This window comes from Phocoena phocoena, chromosome 8 (genome assembly GCF_963924675.1).
Source record: "Phocoena phocoena chromosome 8, mPhoPho1.1, whole genome shotgun sequence".
Lineage (NCBI taxonomy): Eukaryota > Metazoa > Chordata > Mammalia > Artiodactyla > Phocoenidae > Phocoena > Phocoena phocoena.
This window is the reverse complement of record NC_089226.1, coordinates 2266911-2290585: the sequence shown is the minus strand read 5'-3', so window position 1 is coordinate 2290585 and position 23675 is coordinate 2266911. Positions and strand designations below refer to the sequence as shown.

The 23675-nt window shown below is 48.2% G+C and overlaps 1 protein-coding gene across 4 annotated transcripts in view; it reads right to left on the bottom strand.

Annotated features, from left to right (window-relative positions):
* Positions 1-23675, bottom strand: part of OPCML (opioid binding protein/cell adhesion molecule like) — a 1073563-nt gene that overhangs the window by 494842 nt on the left and 555046 nt on the right. For 2 of the 4 annotated variants that reach the window (XM_065882987.1, XM_065882988.1), the window contains exon 1: positions 1771-1937. In XM_065882987.1, coding sequence (XP_065739059.1) covers positions 1771-1937 — 167 coding nt within the window. Of the gene's footprint in view, positions 1-1770; positions 1938-23675 lie in introns of those variants that run through there. The other 2 variants (XM_065882990.1, XM_065882991.1) reach the window with 2 other exon arrangements.

Below are 23675 nucleotides of genomic sequence, written 5' to 3'. Positions count from 1 at the left end.
CACATGAGAACTGAAGACCGTGAAAACAGGCCAGCAGCTAATAAAAAAAAAGGCAGCTCAAAGCTGGCCCTCTGCTGGTGGAACTATCTTATTGCACCCCGTACAGCAGAAAGCTCCAGTTTTTAAGTTTCTGGTTTAACTTTCAGAGGCAAGAAGAGGACAGGGGATTTTGGAAAGTTCAGCACTGAGGCCTTATTCAATGCTGGGCCTCTCTGTCCCTGGTAATAGTTTGGAGGATGAAGAGAGGTGCGTGGCAGCATCAAAATCCCTTCACACCTACCACCATTTCCCCACATTTCCTTAGTTAACATGCACTGCAGCCAGGCTGCTACTCCTCTCTTTGAGCAGACTGGCCCTCTGCACATGTGCCTCTCAGGGCATGGACCCCCAGGATTTCTCTAAGGCAAGGAAGTAGGCATTTTACGTTCCCTCTAGTCTGGGACCGGCTGAGGGGTGCCCACGTGCCCAGAGGGATTCCCTCCTGCTGTCTAGAGAGGAGGTCTGTCTCCATCCTCTGTTTTCTCTCTCCTCCTGGGTCCCCCATGCACCAGCAGACAGACAAGGCTCTTGTCCTCAAGCTCAAAAGAAGACTCAACTGAAGACCACCTTCCAAGTGGCAAGAATCAACCCTAATGCCTGGGCTTAGCTAGGAAGCGCAGGAGGCAGGAGCCTTTCTTTCCTTCCCCAGGGAGAGGCTTGTCCAGATGGAGAGGGTTCAACCAAGGAAGTCAAGGGACGAACAGGAAGGCAGCCCCACCCTCATGCATTCCTTGGAGAAGCCAGGCTTCTTGGTTGCAGAATCCGGGGCACGATGTTTTATTTCCACCGTAACCATCAAAGTCACAGACAGGGCAAATGCATTCACTCTGTGTACACGGTGAGCAGAGTTAAGCTGGGATGTCCCTGAATCGGTCTCCGAGGACCAGAACTGCCTCATTAAAGGGATAAAAGATGATATCTGCTGAGCTGGTGGAAAGTGGTGGCTGCATTTTTATTAAAGTCTCTGCCGCAGCAGGCCTGGTCCCCAAAGGTTCATATTCCAAGAAGCTCCACCCCTCCGCCTGGAGCATGTAAGTGATTCTCTGTAACTCATTAAGGTAAAACAAAAAGCTTTCCGCACTGTACTTTTCACATAGGAGTGTTGTTGCATAAAAGCTACATGTTTCCTCTCCCTGGCCTGAGCCTGCAAAGATAAAACTGCCCTCATAATTTATAATTGGGGCCCCAGGAGCACCACACCGGGTTGGCGAGGATGGCTGCCTCTTAAGCAAACTCATAAAAGGCCACACGGCCCAGCAACAGCAATTCCAGAGCCTGAAATTTCAGGTATCTCTCTGACAGAGACCAGCCAGCCCATTGGGAGGACTACCCTGCCTCATCACATACCTTCCGGACTGTAAGACAGCCACCAGGGTACCAGTGATCTTGGGCTAAAAACCCCCAGTATATTTCAATGCCAGGGCTCTCATCCCGGGGCCAAGGCAAAAGTGAGTCTAGCCACGTCATGGCCTCACAGATACATGGAGCCCCAAGCATGGACTCAGGGCTCACTCCTAAGATCCGGAACCAGAAAAGCCACAGCAAATGACAAAGCTGTCCAGGAGAATGGGTGCTAGCTGCCACAGAACGCCAAGTGGGCACCTCTTGGGCCTGCAAAAGGCCCTCTCCCACGCTCCAATCCCCCACGCAAGTCTCCGGTTCTCTCGCTCGCCCCTTCCCACGGAATCACATCAGAGGGGCTCAGGCCCCCGCCGAAGAACAGCTCCCTACCTGAGGGTGGCGCTCTCCCCCTGCCGGACCGTCACGTTGTCCATCGCTTTGGGGAAGGTGGCATCTCCGCTGCGCACGGGCACTCCTGTGGGTACAAGGAACAGCAGCCTGAGAGACACGACCACGAGGCACTTCCAGGGCAGGAACAGGTACCCACAGACCCCCATCCTCGACGGCCACAACTTCCCAGAACTCCGGCAGCCGCTCGGTCCTCGTCCCCCGCCCCGCACACCGGCGGGTCTCAGGCAGCCGCGTGGGGAGGGAGGAAAGGGCTGGAACCAGCCAGAAGCAGAGAGGGGGAAGCAGAAGCGGAGTCCAGGCTCTCCCGACTCTAATGATTCTTCCTCAAATCCTGCCTCAGCTTTCCAGCCTGGCAGAACCAGAAGCCCCCTCCTGCATCCAAAAAGAGCTTTCTCGACGCTCCCCTGGGGAGGAGGGAGGCGGCCGAGGAGGGAGAGGAAGGAGGAAGGTGCAGGGATGAAGGTCACAGATTGCTCTTTCTCTGCCTCTCTCCGAGATGCTACTTTAACATTCAGTTGGGCACGTCCTGCCGAGGTCTGGCATCAAAAGTTTATAACCCAAAGAAGCCAGGCAAGTGTCTCTGACATAAAGGAGATGTCATAAAAAGCTGCCGCTTCAAGGAGAGGAGAGAATGTTTTATTAGATCACACATATGTACAGTTGTATTTAGAAACCAGCCCGAGTCTCCAATCTGGAACGCAAAGGCGGTAAAAAGTTCCACCGCGGGGACCCGCAGCCGCCGCCGAGCCCGAGGATCCTCCTGTGCGGTGGGTGCCTGGCGTCCTCGCCGCAGCCCGCGCGGCGACTGGCGGCCAGCCCGGCCCGCGGAGCGCCGGCGGCGCAGGCTCGGGGCCCACGGGGAGCTGGCGGACGCCGCGCCCGCCTCTCCGGGGACGCGGCGCGCGGCGCGGGGACGCGCGGACGCCACGCTCAGCGGCCGCCCCCGGCCTCCGCGCCACCGGCCTCCCGGGAGCAGCTCCAACACGCGCGGGCCCAGACCGCCGCGGTTGTCATGGCAGCAGCTCCATCACTGACCGCAGCTCTCCGCTGGGCCGGCGCAGAGCGAGCTGGCGGACCGCGCGCCACGCGGCGGGCGCTGGGCGCGGGCGCACACCGTAGCCCCAGCCGCGCCGCCCACTCGCGCCGGGAGCCGCGCGTGTCGGGCCGCCAAGTCCCCCGCTCCTCTCTCTCCCGACACGGCGCCTGCCCGGGAAAGCTGCGCCCCTCTCGGCGGCTTCCCTGCGTGCGGGCGGGAGGGGAGGGCACGAGAGGGAGCTCGGGACCGCAGCAAATTGGAAACTGACTCGCACCTTCCTTCCCCGGATGCCGGATGCCAACGCAGAAGTTGCCAAACCCCGCCCTGGAGAGCTCAACTAGGTTTCCCACGCCGGGATTCTGACCCCGTGTGCGCGTCCACCGCTCGGCAGCCCCCTCTCCACGTGGCCGAGCTACAGTCCCATCCCAGGCAGAGCACTCCTAGGCCTTGGCGAGAAGGTGGAGCGCTTTCTCCTCCGGTGATCCACCTTGGAAATACTCCTGGCCCTTGAGTTGCGCGCTCTCGCTCTCCAGCTGGCAAATCAGAATTTCTTCCTACTGCGCCACGAGCAAAATCGTCCCTGTCCTACTCCACGCTTATTACCCAAGTATCTTATTGTAAAAATGCAAAAACTGGGAAAAACACGTAGAGATCCTAAAAAGTAATAAGACAGATTCTTATAAAATCCATCTGTGGCTTTATGATCACAACATAAAGTGGCACCATCACCGTATCCGGAGGGGACCTGGTGATAAGGCATTCTTAGAGCCCAGCCTGTCAGTCTGGAGTACGGAGGCATTTCCTTTGGTTAAGAATTGAAAATCTCAGGCTTTCCTTGGGCCTGTCAAGAGGCTTTCTTTCTGCTCCCCCTGACAAAAGCCACCCCTTATTATGTGGCTTCTGCCCTCGTATCATAATTTAATAGTTGCTACGTGCATTTGCTTTACTGCATTCCTTCTCACATCCTTTTGTAAAATTAGCCTGGGCTCTGAACAGCTGTTGCAATGAAGTGTAATTCAAAAATAAGCTTTAAACTTATACCATTGTGTTCGTTGCTGAAGGGCACAAAAGTGTGCTACCTGTTCTCAGTTATAAAAGCTGGGCACAAATAAATACTGTACTACTATATACTATACTATGATGAATACCGTAATATAAATAAATACCGCCCATCCCCTGCCCCCTGTAAAAAGAGAACCACATACACCTTAGGTCTAAAGTTTTTAATTAGAGCATCGTACCTCAGGAAGAAAGAGTACTCGTCACTAGTTATGCCACCTATGTTTTCTAAGTTTTAATAGAGTGAAAGTACGTGGCCTCTCCTTCCCAGAATGCAGACATCGATAATGCAGGGACCAGCAGCACACTCTCCAGTGAGCTTCCGGCTGGGAGGGGTCATGATGCTGGGAGGAGAGGCAAGGCCTCAGCGAGCAGCCAAACAACTTATTTTGGGATCACCCACCAGTTTTCATGACACACGTCTTTCCTTAAGACCTGGGTTTTCTGTATACACATTGTACATAATCCTCTAAACTCCGAGATGCTCCTGTCCACTATCAACAGCCCGGAAAGACTTTTTTAGCGCTTTAATCTGTGCAAAGCTGAGAACTAAGGCTGGGCTTATGAATTTCTTCAATGACAGGGTCTGTCTCGTGAACACCAAGGATGGGAGCCGTGGGGATGGGTCAGGCTGCCGTACAAGCCACGCTGCTTGGCTGCCGGGCACACGGGTGACACAGCCGACTCACGCATCTGCTGGTTCTAGGGCTTCTCAGGAGGTGCAGGTGGGCTGTTGCCAAAGGCTGAATCAGCCCACGAAGGATTACTTGAGATGCAAGGAGTTACTGGAGAAGAAAGGAAAGCAGGAAAGAACGTGAGATTCCGGGTGGGAGGAGAAAAGGCAGGGCAAGAAGAGAGGCAGAGATAGGATGAAGCGAGGCATTATATATTCTTAATAACATGTAACAAATCCTGCCCTTGGGAAAAGGATAAACTTTTTATTTTTGCAGGGCTGACTCCCCCCCCTCTAGGTATCCGGAGTCCTAGAGAACGGGGCCGTGATCTTTCTCTTCTGTAAGTTGGCTTCCTGGTTCAATATTTGTGGGTGAATACATGAACTTAAGGGCTAGGGAATCAGAGAAATAACTACAGAGGTCTGATTTTTGTGTGAATCTATGCCTGTCTACAGTTTGGTGGGGGAGATTTCATTCATCTGTAAGGCATTGCTAGGGACCAGTATATCCATTTAGAGACTGGAAGGCCAAACCAGATTGAAATGGGAAAGTTAAAAGGGGGTGAGCTTTGCAATGAACAATGAACAAGTAGTTTATAGCAGGAGGTTTCTATGAAATTCTCGACTGAGTACTATGATAGGGAAACCCCCGGTTAAACCTCTTTTGGGTATTTGATGACACATATGAAGACAAATTAAATGAGGACGGATTACAGTACTAAGCGTATTGGTTCTGCAGTTGGATTGTCCAATCAGATACTGACTCCTTGATCCTTCAGCTGTGTGACTGCTATCTAATAATACCCGTCTCACCTATTTCATAGGGTTTTGGGGTTTTGTGAAACGTCCCCAAGATTATGTTGTAAGGTCTGGTAAGACGGCAGACATGGAAAATACTGTCTTGAAAGAAGAGTTCATTCCTTGGCGTTCCCCAGAGGAGGGGGCACACCACACTACGCAGGGCCACATGAGAGAGGAAGCAGCAAGGACAAGGAGAAAGCAAGGTCCAGAGACCTGATGGTGGTTTCCAGGAGAAGGAATTGGCAAGGTGGGGAGGGCAAGCTTGAGCAGACTTAGGGTTGGATTTTTTGAATAACTGTGGCAGGCCCGGACTCTGGATGTGGTCTCTAGTTGTCCAGTACTTGGCCCTGGGGTGACTCAGGGCAGGGGACACATTGGCTTGGCGCGTGACAATTGGGTAGAGGAAATGGTTAGGGATGTGGGCTCTTACTGGGTTGGTTTGCATATGAAGGACGTGCTGAAGGCAAGTTGTTTGCTATCTCTAGAAATTAGCTATAGCCCTGGGAGAGACAGTCTCTCCAGAATTTGCAAGCCTCCAAGATGTCAAAGCATCTTAAAATACAGAATAGAAAACCTCAAAACTTGATTAATACAGGGTGACAATTAATGAGATAATTGCCAAAGGACTCGGTACAGTGGAAGCACTTAGTAATCATAAATTATGACTATATAGCAAAATCCCCACTTTCCAGTGATTACAACTTGTGACGTGTAAAAAGTTACAAATGAAAGGATGTAAACGCCCTACGTACCAACTAAAGCTCCGATCCAGACCTACAGACGTCTAGATATTTAGGGCGATTTGTAATAGAAAACGCAAGTTGGATCCAGTGCAATGTGGCAGTTTTAGAAAACGTAAAGCAGGGAGGTTACCTGATCTGATGAGCTTTAAAATATCACTTTGTCATGAAGAGGAGTTGCAAGGGCACAGAGTGGGATTCAGGGAGAGCGTTGGGAGCAGAAGAGGGAAGAAATGATGTCGGTGACAATGGTGATGGAGAAACAGGGAAAGGTAAGGGGCATATTGTGGAAGTACAGTAGTCAGGGCTTCCTGAGAGTCTGGCTGCTGGGATTGAGAAAAAGAAGGGGTTGAGTTTGGGGTGGCACAGTACCCTGTGATGAAGCTGGGTCCAGAAGAAACAGGTTTAGAGAGGCAGAGGTTGAAGGAGTGAGTGAAGTGCTGTAGGAGACCGTCAAGGGGAGCCGTGGGCTGGCAGCAGGAGGAAGGAGGCTGGAGCCGCAGCGGAGCACTGAAGACAGCCCTAGCAGCTCACCTAGGCTCACCGTTAAAGCGAAAACGGTGATAAACGTCACCTAGGCTCACCGTTAAAGGGAAAACGGTGATAAACGTCTTTCTCTTTCTGCTCTGTGTGTGTGGCGAGGAGATGTTATCCATGGAAACCTCCCTCCAGATGTAGAGGCCCCTCTACCTTTGTTTGTAAATTAGAAATAAACCCCATCAGTATAAACTTTAGAACCTAAGCTATTCTGAAGTTGAGCGATTCCACTGTTTTCAGTTTGTCTCTTAATAGACTTCCTCTGCTCGGCCGTATCTTAGCTTTTGACATTAGATTCTAAAATTGTTTGGGGATGAGGCTGTGAATTATATCGGTATGGATTTTAAAAATTGCTACTCACTTACCCTTAATGAATCCAGGGGGCCCAGGTTTAAGTCCTTGTTTCTGCTGTAACTTACCAGCTATGATACAGTTCAATCAAAAGCCCTTGTTTTATTGGGTAGTGGGTCAGACCAGAACTTGGACACTGGAGTCCACCTGAATCCCACCTCTAAAACCTACTTCAGGGTGATTTTATACAATATCCTTAACTTTGATAATCCTTAGTTTCCCCATCTGTAAATAGAGGCAATGATAGTAATGAATGCGTACAGTATTTTTGAGTGTTAAATGAAATACAAGTTGTCAGCACCCTGCAGGGCCCTCCGTAAGGACCCAATAAATGTTTCTGATTACCTAGAGGAAGAGACCTAATTCCCCCACCATCATAGGTTTTTTTCTCTGAAGTGGCTCTGGGGGCAGATAAGCTGTACAGAGCAGGGCAGGCAAATTTCCAAGTTGTCCAGAGGTTTTGTGTGTGTGTGTGTGTGTGCGTGTGTGCGCGCGTGTGTAATATGGGAAACTGAACAGGTCTCTCTCTAATTTTAAAGAGCCAATTTTAGAACTAGAAGTCACCTAAGGGTCAAAGTGGTTGTTAAAATGGTTTCCTTGTACCATGGAGAGGCTGCCTAGATGAGGTTGGCTGTGGGGAACTCTGGATCCAACAGAAATATCTGAATTTATCTAATGAAATTTATATCCAGTTGTAAAAGCAATTTCAAACTGTGCGTTATTTATAAATAAGGAAAACTTACAGCTTGTGTTTATCTGAGAGAAGATTGTACCCAGCTGCTCTGTGTGTGCATTAGAAAGAAATAAAATAAGAAGCCCGTGCATGATGCATATTTATATTCCAGAAACTGACCTAAATCAGGAGGACGCAGTGGAGCGGGACGATTGAGTATGCATCGTGGTTTAGCTGGGGGATGTTGTCTGTCTTGGGCCCTCAGGACGTGCAGGTATTACCAGCTAGAGATGTTTGCTAGTGAATAGAGAGGTAAGAATTCGAAATGAACTGAACCAAAAGCCTTCAGTTTTTAGGCTCAAGGAAGTTCCAAGACATGGAAACACATACCAGAATGTAATACTTGAGATGAGACACAAGTTCTGTTCAAAATAAAACTCAAAGCAATCCCTGTGTGATAGCTGCCTACAAGATCAGTGCTAAAAAGGAATGAGGGACTTCATTTCTCTTTGTCTTTTTGCACTCTTGATAACCGAGCCAAATATATATGCTTTTTTTAAAAATTGAGGTATAATCGACATATAAAGCTATGTTAGTTTCAGGTGTACAACATAATGATTTGATATTTATATATATTGCAAAATGATCACCACAGTAAGTCTGGTTAACATCTGTCCCTACATAGTTACCATCATCACCATCATCACCATCACGTTTTTTCTTATGATGAGGACTTTTGAGGCAAAGAGATGTTCAGTGGTTTTCCTCATCCACTGCTGACCTGAGGCCAGACTTCAGGCCAGTGGAATCTTGCTCTGCCGCCCCCCCCTTCCATCATTGACCAAATCACACCCTCTCTGTCAGGCCCCATGTGCTCGGGCCAGTGAGAAGCACCGATAGGGGTCAGCAATTAAAATCCACGCTCTGCATCCCAGCCCTGCCTCTTGTAACTCTGTGATCTGGGGCACATTTCTTATCTTCTCTGAGTCTGTATGTTCTCATCTGTAAACAGGGTTAACAGGGGCATCTTGGCAAGGCTGCCCTGAGAATTAAGACAGCTCACTCCTCTTGCCATGCCTGGCACAGTGACCGCTATCAATGAACATAAAATTCCTCTTCTCTGCTCTATTCCAAAATAACTGAAATTGACCAAAACAAACGAAACTGCAATAGAAAGGAAACAAAACCTAAGGCACACAAGATTCGCTTTGTAAAAAGATCCAGAGGAGATATTCCCCAAGACCAAAGGGAGTGATCCACCGATGGCCGTACAATCCAGTTGCTGTAACATCAGCCTCCTCACCCTACACCCTGCCCTTCAAAGTGTCGTGCACGTGCCTGCATGTAACTGTCTCGCTCGCGTTAGTACTGCAGGGTCCCTGAGAGCAGGCACTTCTTCTGCTCATCCCTGATTCCTCTGCCATGGACTAGAGCCTGGCGTGGAGTAAATACCAGAAAATATTTGCTGCACGAGAGAACTGATGTCCACTCTCCACAGTCTGTAGAATGTCAGTTAAGCCGACGGCCAAGAATGTGCTTCTTCCCATTCTCATTTCCTCCCTGGCCCCCAAACTCCTCGATGGTGGGACATCATAAGGCACCAGCATCAACTGCACTGAACATCTCCTTCTAGAAAACCTGGAGACTCCTGCAAAGAGACCAGTTTCCACAAACCATACAATAAAATCCACCTCATTACTTTATAGCCACACCACATATAGTTCTATAAATCAAATGACGAAAAAAGCTTTATATTGAAACCTACAAGCCATAAAATGTGTTTTTTAAATGCTCAGTAGGAGTTATTACAGTCTACCCCTCCAGAGTCTCATTACAGCTTCCACTATGACAGGCGGAAAGTGGATCATTCCACCCGAGAACCAGGGTGTGGAGGAGAGAATGCCCGTCAGAAGCCAACTTGCCTGGCTCTAAATCTGGACTAAATCATCACCACCATCACCATCATCGCCATCATCATCACCACCATCATCACCATCATCACCATCATCATCACCACCATCATCACCATCATCACCATCACCACCGTCATCATCACCATCACCATCACCATCACCATCATCACCACCATCATCACCATCATCACCATCATCATCACCGCCATCATCATCATCACCACCATCACCATCATCACCACCATCACCATCATCACCATCATCACCATCATCACCATCATCACCACCATCATCACCATCACCATCATCACCATCATCACCACCATCACCATCATCACCACCATCATCACCATCATCATCACCACCATCATCACCATCACCATCACCATCACCATCATCACCACCATCATCACCACCACCATCATCATCATCATCATCATCACCATCATCACCATCATCACCATCATCATCACCATCATCACCACCATCACCATCATCACCATCATCACCACCATCATCACCATCACCATCATCACCATCATCACCACCATCACCATCATCACCACCATCATCACCATCACCATCATCACCACCATCACCATCATCACCACCATCACCATCATCACCATCATCACCATCATCACCACCATCACCATCATCACCACCATCACCATCATCACCATCATCACCACCATCATCACCATCACCATCATCACCATCATCACCATCATCACCACCATCATCATCACCACCATCACCATCATCACCACCATCACCATCATCACCATCATCATCACCACCATCATCATCACCACCATCACCATCATCACCACCATCACCACCATTACCATCATCACCATCATCACCACCATCATCACCATCACCATCATCACCATCATCACCACCATCACCATCATCACCACCATCATCACCATCACCATCACCATCATCACCACCATCATCACCATCACCATCATCATCATCACCATCATCACCATCACCATCATCACCATCATCACCACCATCACCATCATCACCACCATCATCACCATCATCATCACCACCATCATCACCATCACCATCATCACCACCATCATCACCACCACCATCATCCCGCTATGTGCCAGACGCTAGGGTACACACCTCACAGGTATCACCTCATGTCATCCTTTTAACATCTCTGTGAGAAAGGTATCATTATTATTAGATTAAGAAACCAGTGCATGGAGAAGAAAGATTGTTTCTAGTCATTTCTAAGAACTCAAAGTAGAAAATGCTGTATCTTTTCCTGTCCCCATCACGGTTCTCTGCTATATCAATAACAACCATAACAGTTCCTGGCGAATAGCACATTCTCAATAAATATTTATTCAATTAATGAAGACCAGTTATGTATCTCCATTTCATAGCCCCCAATTTCACAGATATTGGAGCTATTCAAGATGCACATTCCAAATATTAGATAATTGAAGAAATCTGGCTTCATTTGGACATTGGATGGTATTTCCTTGGTAGCAATTTGGCTTGAGGTGGAGAAGAGTTAAAGTAGTTCAGTGTGTGTCAGTCCAGACTCCCTGTGCCCACACAGCACTGACATTGGACCACACCGGTATTTATCCTGGAGGAAGTGCCTCACGGTGGGAGAGCAGGTGTCTGGGTTAACACACACTGTGTACGGGCTCTAGATATTAGGACTCTAATATAACATAACATAAAATGTTATCACATCACAGAATCCAGCTCTTATGTGTTTATTTATACATGTTCTCAAGCTCTCACACATGCACTTGTGCTCTGGTCACATTTTAACATGTCCTTTTATTGTGGGTTTTGGCCAAAAAAGTTTGAGGTGCGTTGGCCTGGAGAGTCTCTAAAATTCTGCTAGCCTCTAAGCATCATCACCACCACCACACTGACATCTGGGATTTGTCTCTAAGCAATCTCTTTTCCTCACCACTAATGCCGACCCCCCACCTCTCAACTGAACACCCATTTTCTCTCTGATGTGATCCCCAAAGTTCACTCTCATCTCCTCCCAGCTGCTTGAGCTCCCAGTCACCTTGCTGGATGGATTCAATATTACAGAGATCAATACAGGGAAACAGAACAGAACAAAACAAAACAAACGAACAAAAAAAAACCACACACACTCTGGGTCGTGAGCTCTCCATTGCCCGTGCTGGCAGGAAATGCAGGCCGAGAACCGGGAAGGGGGGAAATAGAATACACTCCTGACACTTCCCCCTCCAAGCATCAGGAAGTCTTGGGCCAGAGGAAATGGCAACAAGAAAGTAGAAGAAAAGGAAGGAAGGGAGCATTACAGGGGAGAGAAAGATGCATCCAAGCATCTTATATTAGAATTCTCCAGATAAAAGGAGCCAGCAGGATCAGAGAGACAGACAGACAGATATATATATGAAGATAGAAGCTAGACAGGATATATAGGGAGAAGATATATAATCCAATATCTACCTACCTATCTATCTCCCTACCTAACCTATCTATCTAGCTAGATTTATTTCCAGTACCTGGCCTCTGCAGTTCTGGTGCGCCATGTCTGCGGGGCAGACCTGAAGACAGGAGACCCGGGGAGAGTTCATGCTGTAGTTCACATCTGAAGGCTGTGTGCTGGCAGAATTCCCTCCTCCTCTGGGAAGTCAGTGGTTTTCCATTAAGGAAACTTTCAACTGCTTGGATAAGGCCCACCCACGTGATGGAAGTTAATCAGCTTCACTCAAAGTCTAGTATTTTATTTTATTTTTAATTTAATTTAATTTTATTTTATTTTGCGGTACGCGGGCCTCTCACTGTTGTGGCCTCTCCCGTTGGCTCCGGACGCGCAGGCCCAGCGGCCATGGCTCACGGGCCCAGCCGCTCCGCGGCATGTAGGATCTTCTGGGACCGGGACACGAACCCGTGTCCCCTGCATCGGCAGGCGGACTCTCAACCACTGTGCCACCAGGAGAGCCCCAAAAGTCTACTATTTTAAATGTTACTTTCATCTAAAAATACCTTCACAGGAACATCTAGAATAATTTATCCCAGATACCTGGGTGCTGTGGCCCCGGCACTTTGACACATAAGATTAACCACCACCCATCTCAATTTCCCTTTGCAGCAATCCTCCTAAAAGAGTTTAAACTGGTACTGCTTTCCTCAGGAACATCCTAGAAAACGGAAGGGGGGAAAACCTCTCTACCCTCTCCCAAGGTAGTTTATCACAAGCAAGCTAATCCCGGATGTTTCCTTCTCAAAAGACAAAGTCCAATTCGTGCTTAAAGAATTCAAATTGTAAAACACTCGGGAAGAGTGTGTGCATTGGCGTGAGTGGATTTTATGGAAAGTTTGTTTTGTTGTTCCCGTTCGTAGGTCGGGGAAGAGGTCCTAAAGCAGTGGTACAGAAACCCGGGGTTAGATGTCATTGAGAACGGGAAAGAAATCAGGATGCAGAGAGGCTGAAATAACCTTGCAAGAATCTTAAGAGTGCACACACTTCAGTTTATCTAGATCTACTTTGGAAAAAACTCAGGATCTCCCCACAGTAAGACTACAGGCAGGTGCTGATTTAGAGACGGTACCTTGAATCTGGGGAGGCAGAAAGGGGCTTGAGGGGAGGAGATACTTCAGGGCAAACCCTTGTTATAGAGGGAAGAAAATGAACCCAACCGTGTCTGGTCTCACACGCGGTGATCTCAAACGTTCTCTCAAAATGGGATTGGGTGATGGCCTGTAGTCTGTTCCAGAAAGGAACATCATCGAACAGACGCTGTGTCACGTGGCAAGACTCCAACCATCAATTAAGGAACGGAAACAGAGTAACGTGTGTCTGTCCTGGCCCTAAAGCTGAACTTAAACACGGCGCCTGGACCTCTTACCTCTACTAGAAAGGCTGAGCTACTAGTTACAGGACACCAGAGAGAGAATCTAGGATCTGGTACTTGTACTGCTGCTACGAATAACAGTAATAACTGAACGCACACAGCACGCCCGATTCTAAGGTAAGTGACTTATACACGTAATCGCATTCAGCCTGCCCAAGAATCCTGATTTTACAGGTGGAAAGCCGAGGTTAAAAGAGGGTGACTTGAACAAGATCAGAGCATCAGGAGTGAAGATCTCCCCCTAAAGGCCCAGTCCTTTCCTCTTAGCATGGGGACATCAGAAGTTTGGTGCTCTCTGCAGAGAGAGAGAGGCCCCTCATCAAAAGGCAGGAATCCCGTGTGTGTGAAAAGCACAACTGCTGTGGAGGCAGGAAGCTGGGGTGAGGCCAGGATCAGGGGGTGAGGATGGCAGAGGTTAAAAAGGGGAGCAGAAAACACAGGCGAGGCAGGATCCCTGCAAAAGCACAGGCTGCTTGCACGGAGGGTAAAGCAAGACTGCGAAATAAAGCTGCATCTCCTGCTCTATTTTCCACCCTCTCCCTCCCCCTCTCCATCTGTCTGTCTCTTCCCATTTCTCTCCCCCTCTGTCTCTTCTCCCCTTGCAAATCTTCATCTGCTAATTTCCATCCAACACGTTTATGAATTAATTCCAGCACTTCTCTCTCTGTGTCAAGATATGCTGCTTTCTAACCTCCCCACCCTCTGGCAAAGTGTGCATTTTGTCCCACAGACCGTCTTTCTGACAACTCCTGGACTTAGTCATTTGCTCTGACACCCACCCCAGTCACTGAGGGTCTGCAGAGAAGAGAGACCAGGTCTGCAGCTAAAAAACCTTGTCATCAGGCCGTGAGGCTGAACGAGAGTGAGGCTGAGGACACCAGGGGCCTGCGGAGAAGAGAAGCAGGAGAATTTGATAACCTGCCCAGACTCTGAAATAGGACACAGGTGACTGTCTTCTGCAAGAGGCAGGGTCTGTCAGAAATGAACCTCATCGTACTCATTTTAATTAGCACAAACCAATGGTGCTGGGCAGGGGGTTCTAAAAATAGTTTTCTTGGAAGTGTAGAAACTAAGACAGACACATACAGCACGCCAAGTTACATCCTGGTGTCTTTTCAGCTCTGAAATACCTATGCTTCTAGGCATGCTGAAACCACTAAAGAAGAGATTCTGAGATCTTCATATCTTAAATCAATCAAGAATAAGTTCATTTTAAAGATGAACAACACAAAGAGATGGGTAGCTCTAAAGAGCAAAAGAAAGAAACAGCGTAGAAAGGGCCAGACATGGTAGTCTGTACATATATATATATATATATATATATATATATATGTTTGATAGATAGGCTGATTGATTGGTGGATGGATGGATGCATTTAAGGGGAAGAGCGAAGAGAATGCTATTTGCAGACTTGGCGAGGGGAAGAAAGCCAGCGCCAGGCACAAGGATATGAGATGCAAGTAACTCCAGAGCATAAATATGCCCCAAGAACAGCAGATACAAATACACACGGGGGGCTGGTGCGAAGGGGCTGAAGAGGTCAGAGCTTCAGACTCTGGAGAAGTTACTTCCACTCTCTTGCCTTCGAGGTCCTCACCTGAAAACTAAGTCACTGAACCAGATGATCTGCAAATCCTGTTTCAGAGGTAACAGCCCATGGATCCATGCCCATTGTGGGAACACGGGCCTTTCCACTCACATCTCTTTCGGCTTCAGCCCGTGCTGTTTGTCCTTTCCAAAGTGCCCTCCTCTGCGTGTCCAGTTCCCAAGCTCACCTCTACACCCAGCTCACAAGTCACCTTCTCTGGCTACGTCCCCAGTTTCCCAGCATGAGTATTCCTGCCTCCTCGGCACCTCCTCAGAGTCATATCCTTTCTTACTGTCATCTCACTGCAGTGGGTTTGATCTAGGTAAGTACAGGACACTTTCTCTCTTCTGTCTGATGGAGGATCAGTCAGTCTCTCTCCTCAGCACCAAGCATAAAGCTTGGCAAAAAGTAGGTGCTCAATAAACGTCTACTAAGTGAACGGGTATGACACTTTTCCGCAGGAGGGTCATCTTCCTAGCAGCCTTTGTCTTTAACTGGGCTGTGCAGCACTGCACAGCAGACGGTCGAGGATGCTTCTTGATGAATCGTCTCAGGAAGAAAACCCAATAAGAGAAAAGCCAAGCACAAAAACTAGTCCAGTTATCATCCTGATTCCAGGCCTGGGCTCCCCACGCCTGCACACCCTCCTCTGTCACGGCAAAGACAGCTTTTCCCAGACAAAGGAGCGAGCCTGGAACTCACGTTTCTTTGCAATTAGCAGCCTCCCACATGGTAAACAGGCTCATTTTGCTTGTACGTCAGCAGTTTGCCTTATCAGTGATTTCCACTCAGATCTGGAGGAAAAGATTTTGAGTCTAGACCACGGTGTGACTGAATGGAAGATGGTGGCTCAAAGGAAAACCTGACTGTTATTCTTATATTTGTCATAGAGGGGGCACCAAGTTAAGGATTTGGCTGTTTGTTTCTTTAGAGATGCTCCTTCAATGTGCAAATCCACCTTGAAAACGGCTTTTCACACTGGCTCTTGCTTGGGCTGTTGCACTTGTGTGGTTCTAAATTTAAAGACAGCCCACCTTCCGGAGAAGACCCGGCCAGCTGGGATTGGGGCGCATGGGGAGCCTGGGGAGATTGGGGAGCTGCTGCGTGGATCCAATCACCGGCAATCACGTAACTGTGTTCGATATTTGAGTCTTTGCCTTATTTTGTGCTAGATTTGCTTTAATCAGGAGCTGTCCCCCAACGTAGCTTTTCACTTCAGCACCTCTGACCTCAGAACATCAAGTCCCCACCAGTCTGCCTTCCCTGAGTAGACGAGAAACAAAGACAGAGACCGTCTTATCTGCCAGACAGAACAGCAGCCCTGCTCGGCAGAGCGCACAGGGAACCATGAATGTGGACGTGCAGCTGTGACACTTCACCTGACCCCCACGCCGAAAGCATGGGACCTTGGCGGGGCATCACCCACCCACACTCAGAACCTCACAGGCACGACAGGGCAGCTTCAGGTTCCTTGGGAAATGCCTGATCCCTGTGTCCTAGAATTCTGGACTAGGGAGGAATCTCAGACATTGTTTGTGCTAACCTGTAGCTAACGCTAAAATCCTGTGTGCGACCCTTGGCTCGTGGTAGCCAGGTTTTGGGGGGCACTTCCATGCACACGAGTTATCGCTGCATCACAGATGGCCTTGCGATATCGATAGGCAGCTCTTGCTGTCAGAATGCTCTTCCTATTTCCATTCATTCAAATTTCTGACCTAGCAGAAGAGAAATGGGAGGCAGGAGAGGATGCCAAGGTCAAGGGTGTCAGTAAACATTAGTTCTTCTTCCTATCATAACGACAATATTATTATTACTAATTGTTACCATGGTTGTTGTTGCTGTTTTATCATTATTTATTATTATTTTCCACCTGAGCACTGTCCCCATCCTAGCTGCAGGGCCACCAGCTGTGTGCTGACCCCCTCTGGCGTTACACACCTGCACCTGAGTTATCTCCCCCCTGGATGTCGGCTCAGGCCAGTGAACATACATGGCAGGATCGGGGCTCTGCCCATCCCGTGAGCAGCAGCTATTGGGAAGGAAAGCCTTCAGAAACTGGCGGAGGAATCTTTCTGCGCTGAGCCCAGAGGGCAAGACACGTGCATACAGCTGTGAGAGGAAAGGTACAGTCCAGGAAACACCCCGGGGCGGGCAGCAAATGGCAGGTGAAGCTGGAGAACGTGGGAACACAGGTAAAAGGAAAGAACCCTTTCTGCATAGACCTTGTCTGAATAATGCTGACTCCAAACACACGTGGAGCTATGACTTGAACAAGAAGAGAATCACCGGAAACACCATCTCCTTCGACAGAGACATGTTATGGACGCACACGCAGCAGACATGAGCACGCCATCACGGTCAGAGCATGGACTCTGAATCCTGCAGATTGGGTCCAAGTCATGGTCCCACCACTGAGTAAGGATATCCCCTGAAGGCATGTCTCATAGACCCTCAGAGCCCAGGTTTCTCATCTGGAAATTGAGGGGGGTGATGGCACCTGTCCGTTTGGAGGTGGGAAGACGTCATGAAATGGCACGGGGAACATCAAGGTCTTTGTTAAGAGTACCGCTGTCCCTTCCCTGCCTCTGCCCTTCTCGCCAGCCCTCCCTGTTCCCCACTCTCCTCCTTCCTCACCCCCATCAGTACTTTCAAAGCTCAGCCAAGCTCCCATGCTTCCATGATGTCACCGTCCTCACCAGGGTCCCCTGGGACACCCCAGAAGACACTGTGGACAATACAGTTTAACATGAACGTCATGTGACGTGACCATCTGTTAGGCAGACTCCACTGCCCCTTTTTTGAAGGCCAGAGAGGAGGGTATTCTCAGGCTATCTTGATGAGAAGACTGAGGCCTGGCAGGTGTGTGTGGCTTGGTAGGAGCCTCACAGCCAGACAGTGGTGGATCCAAACTCAGGTCAACGTCCTTCCAATCCCTGCTCTCTTTACATGGCAACGTGCTCTGTTTTGCATTCTTCTTTCCCAGGTGTTATTCCTACCTGTACAAATAATTTGTTCAGGATATGAGCATTTCCTATACTTTTCTCTGTCACTGCTCGTGCATGGCCGACCGTACAGGCAAGGGGAGATGTCGCAGTTCAGATTTGGACCCTGTGTGACTGGGCGAGTTCCTGAGCTTCACCAGCCTCATTTTCCTCACCCAGAAGGACTAGCCGTCCAACCTTATAGGGCTGCCATCACGATTAAGTTCATTAATCTTTGTTACGCACTTAATACATTTTAATTCCCACGACTGTGGTGGATGCAGAGATGAACTGCCCCAGTTCTTCTTCAAGGGAATGCTCGCCGGTCCAGCTGCTGGCAGGGCTGACAGACGACGGCTTCTGGGATCTCCTCATTTGCAAGGCAGGGAAATCCCTCCCCAGTACGGCCCACCTCCAGTGACTGATCAAGGCTCAGAGTAAAGGCCTAGTGATTTCCACCCAGTGAGAGAGGATCCTGACTGAGCTGTGTCACCCCCTTGACCTTGACCTTGACCTCTGACACTCCTGTTCCCGCTCCTCCCCCCACCACAGCTGTTGATTCCCAGGGACTTCCCTAATAAACATCTTGTGCCCCAAACACCGCCTCAGGGGACCCAGCTTAGGACCGCTATAACCATCGCCATCAAGACCGTTATCCACTTTTCCCAGCCTCTTCTTACTGACCTGTAAACTCGCCTCACAGGGTTGTTGTGAGAATTTTTTAAATGGTGTGTGGGGGTCTCTGGCAGAGCACCCCACACCTGGGACGGGGCTGACACAGCTGTGGACATCTCGCAGAGAGTTCTGTGCATACTTGACAGTCCGCTGACCCTTACGGGCTAGAGAAAGCAGCGGGCAGCAGTGATGCGCTTGGATGCTCTGAGGGACGGGCCACGTGATGGCCAGCCTTTCTAGATGCCACAACAGCGGACTCATCATCCGGGAATCCCTTGCTCTTAAAGCCACACTTGACAGCAGCCTCCTTGCTCTCAATGCCCCGAGCGGTACACTGATATTTGTAAAGATCCTGAAACTATTTCACATACATGGGTTTTAAATCTTTACTACATATTATTTTGGAATATGATATGTGATAATATAGTAAACAATAAATAGTAATAATATAATAATGGCCGAAATGTTTGCTTTTTTTAAACTATTATTACTATACCTTCATCCCAAGAACAATGTTTTAAAAACTTCCTAAAAGCTTTAGTGAAAAGAGGAAGCACAGAAATAAATGAGTGAAAATGAATCATTGAGCCAGAATAGGTCCTTGGTCCTTGGTTTGGGTGACAGTTGTCATGTGTGTCTATCTGATTTCGGCCCTGCCAGGACCCTACTAACCCTGTGCGTTCAAAGGGAGAGCAGGACATCACATCTGCAAAACCCATTTCCCGGCGTGCACACCTACCCAAACTTCATCCCACTTTACCTGACAGCTTTTCACAATTTGTCTCAACCCTCCTGCCTCCCCTAGAGAGAAATGTAGCCCCTTTAAGGTCTGCTCACCTTCGTAATGAAAGGGAAAGGCAAGAACTCCACCAGATCCTACACACAGACTGAGCTGACTCTGAGCTCTGCCTAACGGAAACGACCCCACAGCCACTGCCAGGGACGAAGCAGCCAGATGGAAGCCCGGTCAGCACCAAGCATGGGAGCTCAGTCAAGATGCAGCGGGCTTGGGTCAGAGGCTGTGGGAACCAAGGGAAGGAGCGAGACAGGAGACAGGTGACTCCATCATCAACAGGGGGGAGAGAGAGAAGTACGACTCATCCATTGCTTCCATGTGCAAGGCTGACGATGCTGTCAGACAGGAGACTGGAGGCAGTCGTGGCAGGAGTTGGCTTTAAAAGAGTTTAGCGGGTTGTTCATGGTACCTCGAGTCTGAACTGTCTTCAACAGGAGGGAAGTGAAGACAGAGAGGTCGTCTGGAGATGCCCGGGATTAGAGCTGGTAGCTGATGAATGACACCCTTGCTAATAATGAAGTGCAGGGAGAGAGGAGGTAGGAGACAAAGCCCTGGAGGGCAGCGGGATCCAGGGAGTGAGGCAAAGACAGGAACCGGTGAGGAAGGGAAAGTCGAAGACACGTGGGCAGCTCTGCCCCATGATGCAGAATCAGATCTGAAGGCGTGTTGGCAGTTAGGCCAGATTTTTGACCTTGGAAAGAGGAGATGGTGCTGGAGGGAGAAGCCACTCTCAAATCAGCTAAAAAGTCAGGAGGTGGAGCACAGAATAACATCTAGACTACACACTCAAGGGTTTTACAACAAAAGAAACAAAGAAAGAGAAGCACATGAAAGTGAGGGATGCTGGGAGAAGTCTGTGACTGCTATCACGGCCGCCTGTTTGGATATTAATGTATTTTGGGACTTGCAGGAAGGAAGCTACAAAAACGATGAAATAATACTGCTGTGACGCAGCGGGGCAGGGGAGCCGTACCTGGCATCCAGGTGACCCACTTGGTGCCTCTCGCACGCCCCTGCCCAATGGTGATGACGGACGGATGCCTGTGCATCAGCCCTCGCCTGAGAAAAGCTCAGAGGGATGACAGCCTTGCTCACACCCCCAGGTACGCCACGGGGAACAGCAGCGGGGCATGCTGCAGGGTATCCAGATGGAGAGCGGAGGAAGAAGAGGCTGAGTTTCAGTTGCGATCCCCAAACCAGCTGCAGAGTTGGGGGCAGTAGTTCATCCCGCTAACATTCCTCTACTAAGTCTCCTCTGGGAAGAACACCCCAGTAGAATCCTGGAGACACGGGAAGAAATGGGTCTGGGTGGCACAAGGTGAGCTATGGTGGATTTGGAGACGTGCTGTGCAAATCTCCTTTTAAAGGAGGATTTAGTAGGGTTGTCCTGCTATGGGGAGTGTTAGCAACCCCTGCCGGGACAACGCGGCTACAGGGAACTGCCTTGTCTGAAGTCTTGCCCTTCTTAGGGAGGCCCTGAACCAATGAGTGGTTGAGGTAGCGTTTAAAGGCCAAGTCATTTTGGCCCAACGTGGGACATGTACCAGGCCATTTAGGCCCTAGAATGCCTGGTGAGGTCAGCTGAAGCTCCTGCTTCCACACTGCAGCTCAGTTTCTTCTGCCTAATACGGCTTCCTTTCCTTTTTTTCCCTCTAAAGGACACTCCTTAATAAACAAACATCCAACAAACTCAATACTTTGATATTAAGGGAGCGTGTAAATAGGCTGGTGGAAATCGAAATAATTCACATCTGGCGGCTCCGACTCTTTTTGGAGTTATGGGAATCTAGGTCATTTTTGAAGAATGTGAGAAAGCACAGGGGGCTTGGGAAGGGAAATCCATGTTTGGAGGAGCCACTCTGGGGAATATGAGTGGGAGATGTCCACATGACAGGGATGAGAGTTTGTGCTTCATGCATGTTTGTGTTTCCATTTAAGTGTAATTGTCAATTGTACAAAATGGTTAATAGAAGAAATCTCTAAACAGCAACCATGGAGATCACCAGGACTTTAACAGCTTCATGAAGCGCTCACATCAAAAGACGTATGTGGGGCTTCCCTGGTGGCGCAGTGGTTGAGAGTCCGCCTGCCGATGCAGTGGACGCGGGTTCGTGCCCCGGTCCGGTAAGATCTCACATGCCGCGGGGTAGCTGGGCCTGTGAGCCATGGCCGCTGAGCCTGCGCGTCCGGAGCCTGTGCTCCGCAACGGGAGAGGCCACAGCAGTGAGAGGCCCGCGTACCGCAAAAAAAAAAAAAAAAAAAAAAAAAAAAAAAAAAAAAAAAAAGACGTATGTTCTCAATACAGGGTCCAAATCCATGATAAAGGAAAACCATGTGTTAATTATTTTATGTCATCACCTTTTCTCTCACCTCATAGCAGAAATTGTTACTGCCCCACCCATACACCTACCATTTCAGTGTGATCTAAATGACTTCCTGCTTCTAGTTTCTACATCTCTGTGCCTGAGGGCCTTTGTAGGATGACAGGAAGCCATTCCCACAATGTATGTAGCAGGTCAAAAGTGCCAAGGGCAACCTTCAAACAATAATTGACAGAAATGACTATGTAAGTAAACCAGCTCCTAATCTTTGTTGGGAATAATTCACAAGCACATACACCGCACCATCTCCCAAAGCTCAGTTACACAGTCTGGTAGCTGCCTATTTCATCTGAGTTATCGAATTTATCAGCATACAATTGTTAATAATATCCTCTTACAATTCTTATTTCTCTGAGGCCATTCGTTATATCCCTTTTTTATTTCTGAGCTCAGTATTCTCTACTTTTTGCTTGTTTACTCTACCTGAAGGTTTGTCAATGTTTTTAAAGAACCAACTTTTAGTCTCATTGATTTTCCTCTTTTTTAGCCTTTATTTCACTAACTTCTACTATAATCTTTTTTTTTTTTTTTTTTGCATTACGTGGGCCTCTCACTGTTGTGGCCTCTCCCATTGCGGAGCACAGGCTCCAGACGCGCAGGCTCGGCGGCCATGGCTCACGGGCGCAGCCGCTCCGCGGCATGTGGGATCTTCCCGGACCGGGGCACGAACCCGCGTCCCCTGCATCGGCAGGCGGACTCTCAACCTCTGCGCCACCAGGGAAGCCCCTACTATAATCTTTATTTTCCTTTTTCTGCTTGCTTGAGGTTAAGTTTACTATTCGTTTCCATTGTCCTAAGGTGGAAGGTTAGATTTTTGATTGGATGCTTTTCCTCTTTTTACACATAGGCTTTTACACCTATATATTTTTTTCTCTAAGCAATATGTTAGCTGCATCCCGTATGTTTTTCTTGGTTATGTCTTCATATTGATTGTTATTTTCATTTCATTATGGGTGGATGCCGCACTTTGTATGATCTCAATCCTTTAGAATCTGTAGAGGCTTGTTTTCTGGCTCACGTACGATCTATCCTGGAGAATGTTCTGGGTGTATTTGGGAGGAATCTGTACTGCTCTGTTGCTAAGCTGCGTGTTCCATAAATATCTGTTGGTTCTAGTTGGTTTATAGTGTTGTTCACGTCTTCTCTTTATTGATCCTCTGCCTACTTTTATATCTGTTATTGAAAGTGGGTTATGAAGTCTCCAACTATTATTGTTGAATTGTTCATTTCTCCAACAGTTATGTCAGTTTTTCTTCATGTGTTTTGTGGCTCTGTTGTTAGATGCATATATGTTTATAATTTTTATATCTTCCAAATGGATTGGCCTTTTATCGTCATAAAATGTCTCTCAATCTATATTTTTGGACTATTTGTTTTCTTTTAAAGTCTATTTTGTGGTAAAGCCAGTCCAGCTTTTTTATTCCTGTTTGCATTATATATCTTTTCCATGTCTTTACTTTCAGTCCATTTGTTTCTAATGTGTGTCTCCCACAGAGAGCATATAGTTGGATCTTGTTTTTTATTCAGTCTAACAATCTTTGCCCTTTGATTGGACTGTTTAATCTATTCACATTTAATGTTATTACAGATATATTTAGATTTAGATCTTTTTGTTTTTTACGTCTCTCATGTCTTTTTGCTCTTCTACTTTGCCTTTACTGCTTTATTCCACATTAAGTGAATAATTTTTAGTATAACAATTTCTTTAATAAGTTCCACTCTACTGTTTTTTTAGATATTAGTGGTTGCTCTAAGCTTATCATATACACCTTAACTTATCGGAATCTACTTCACATTTA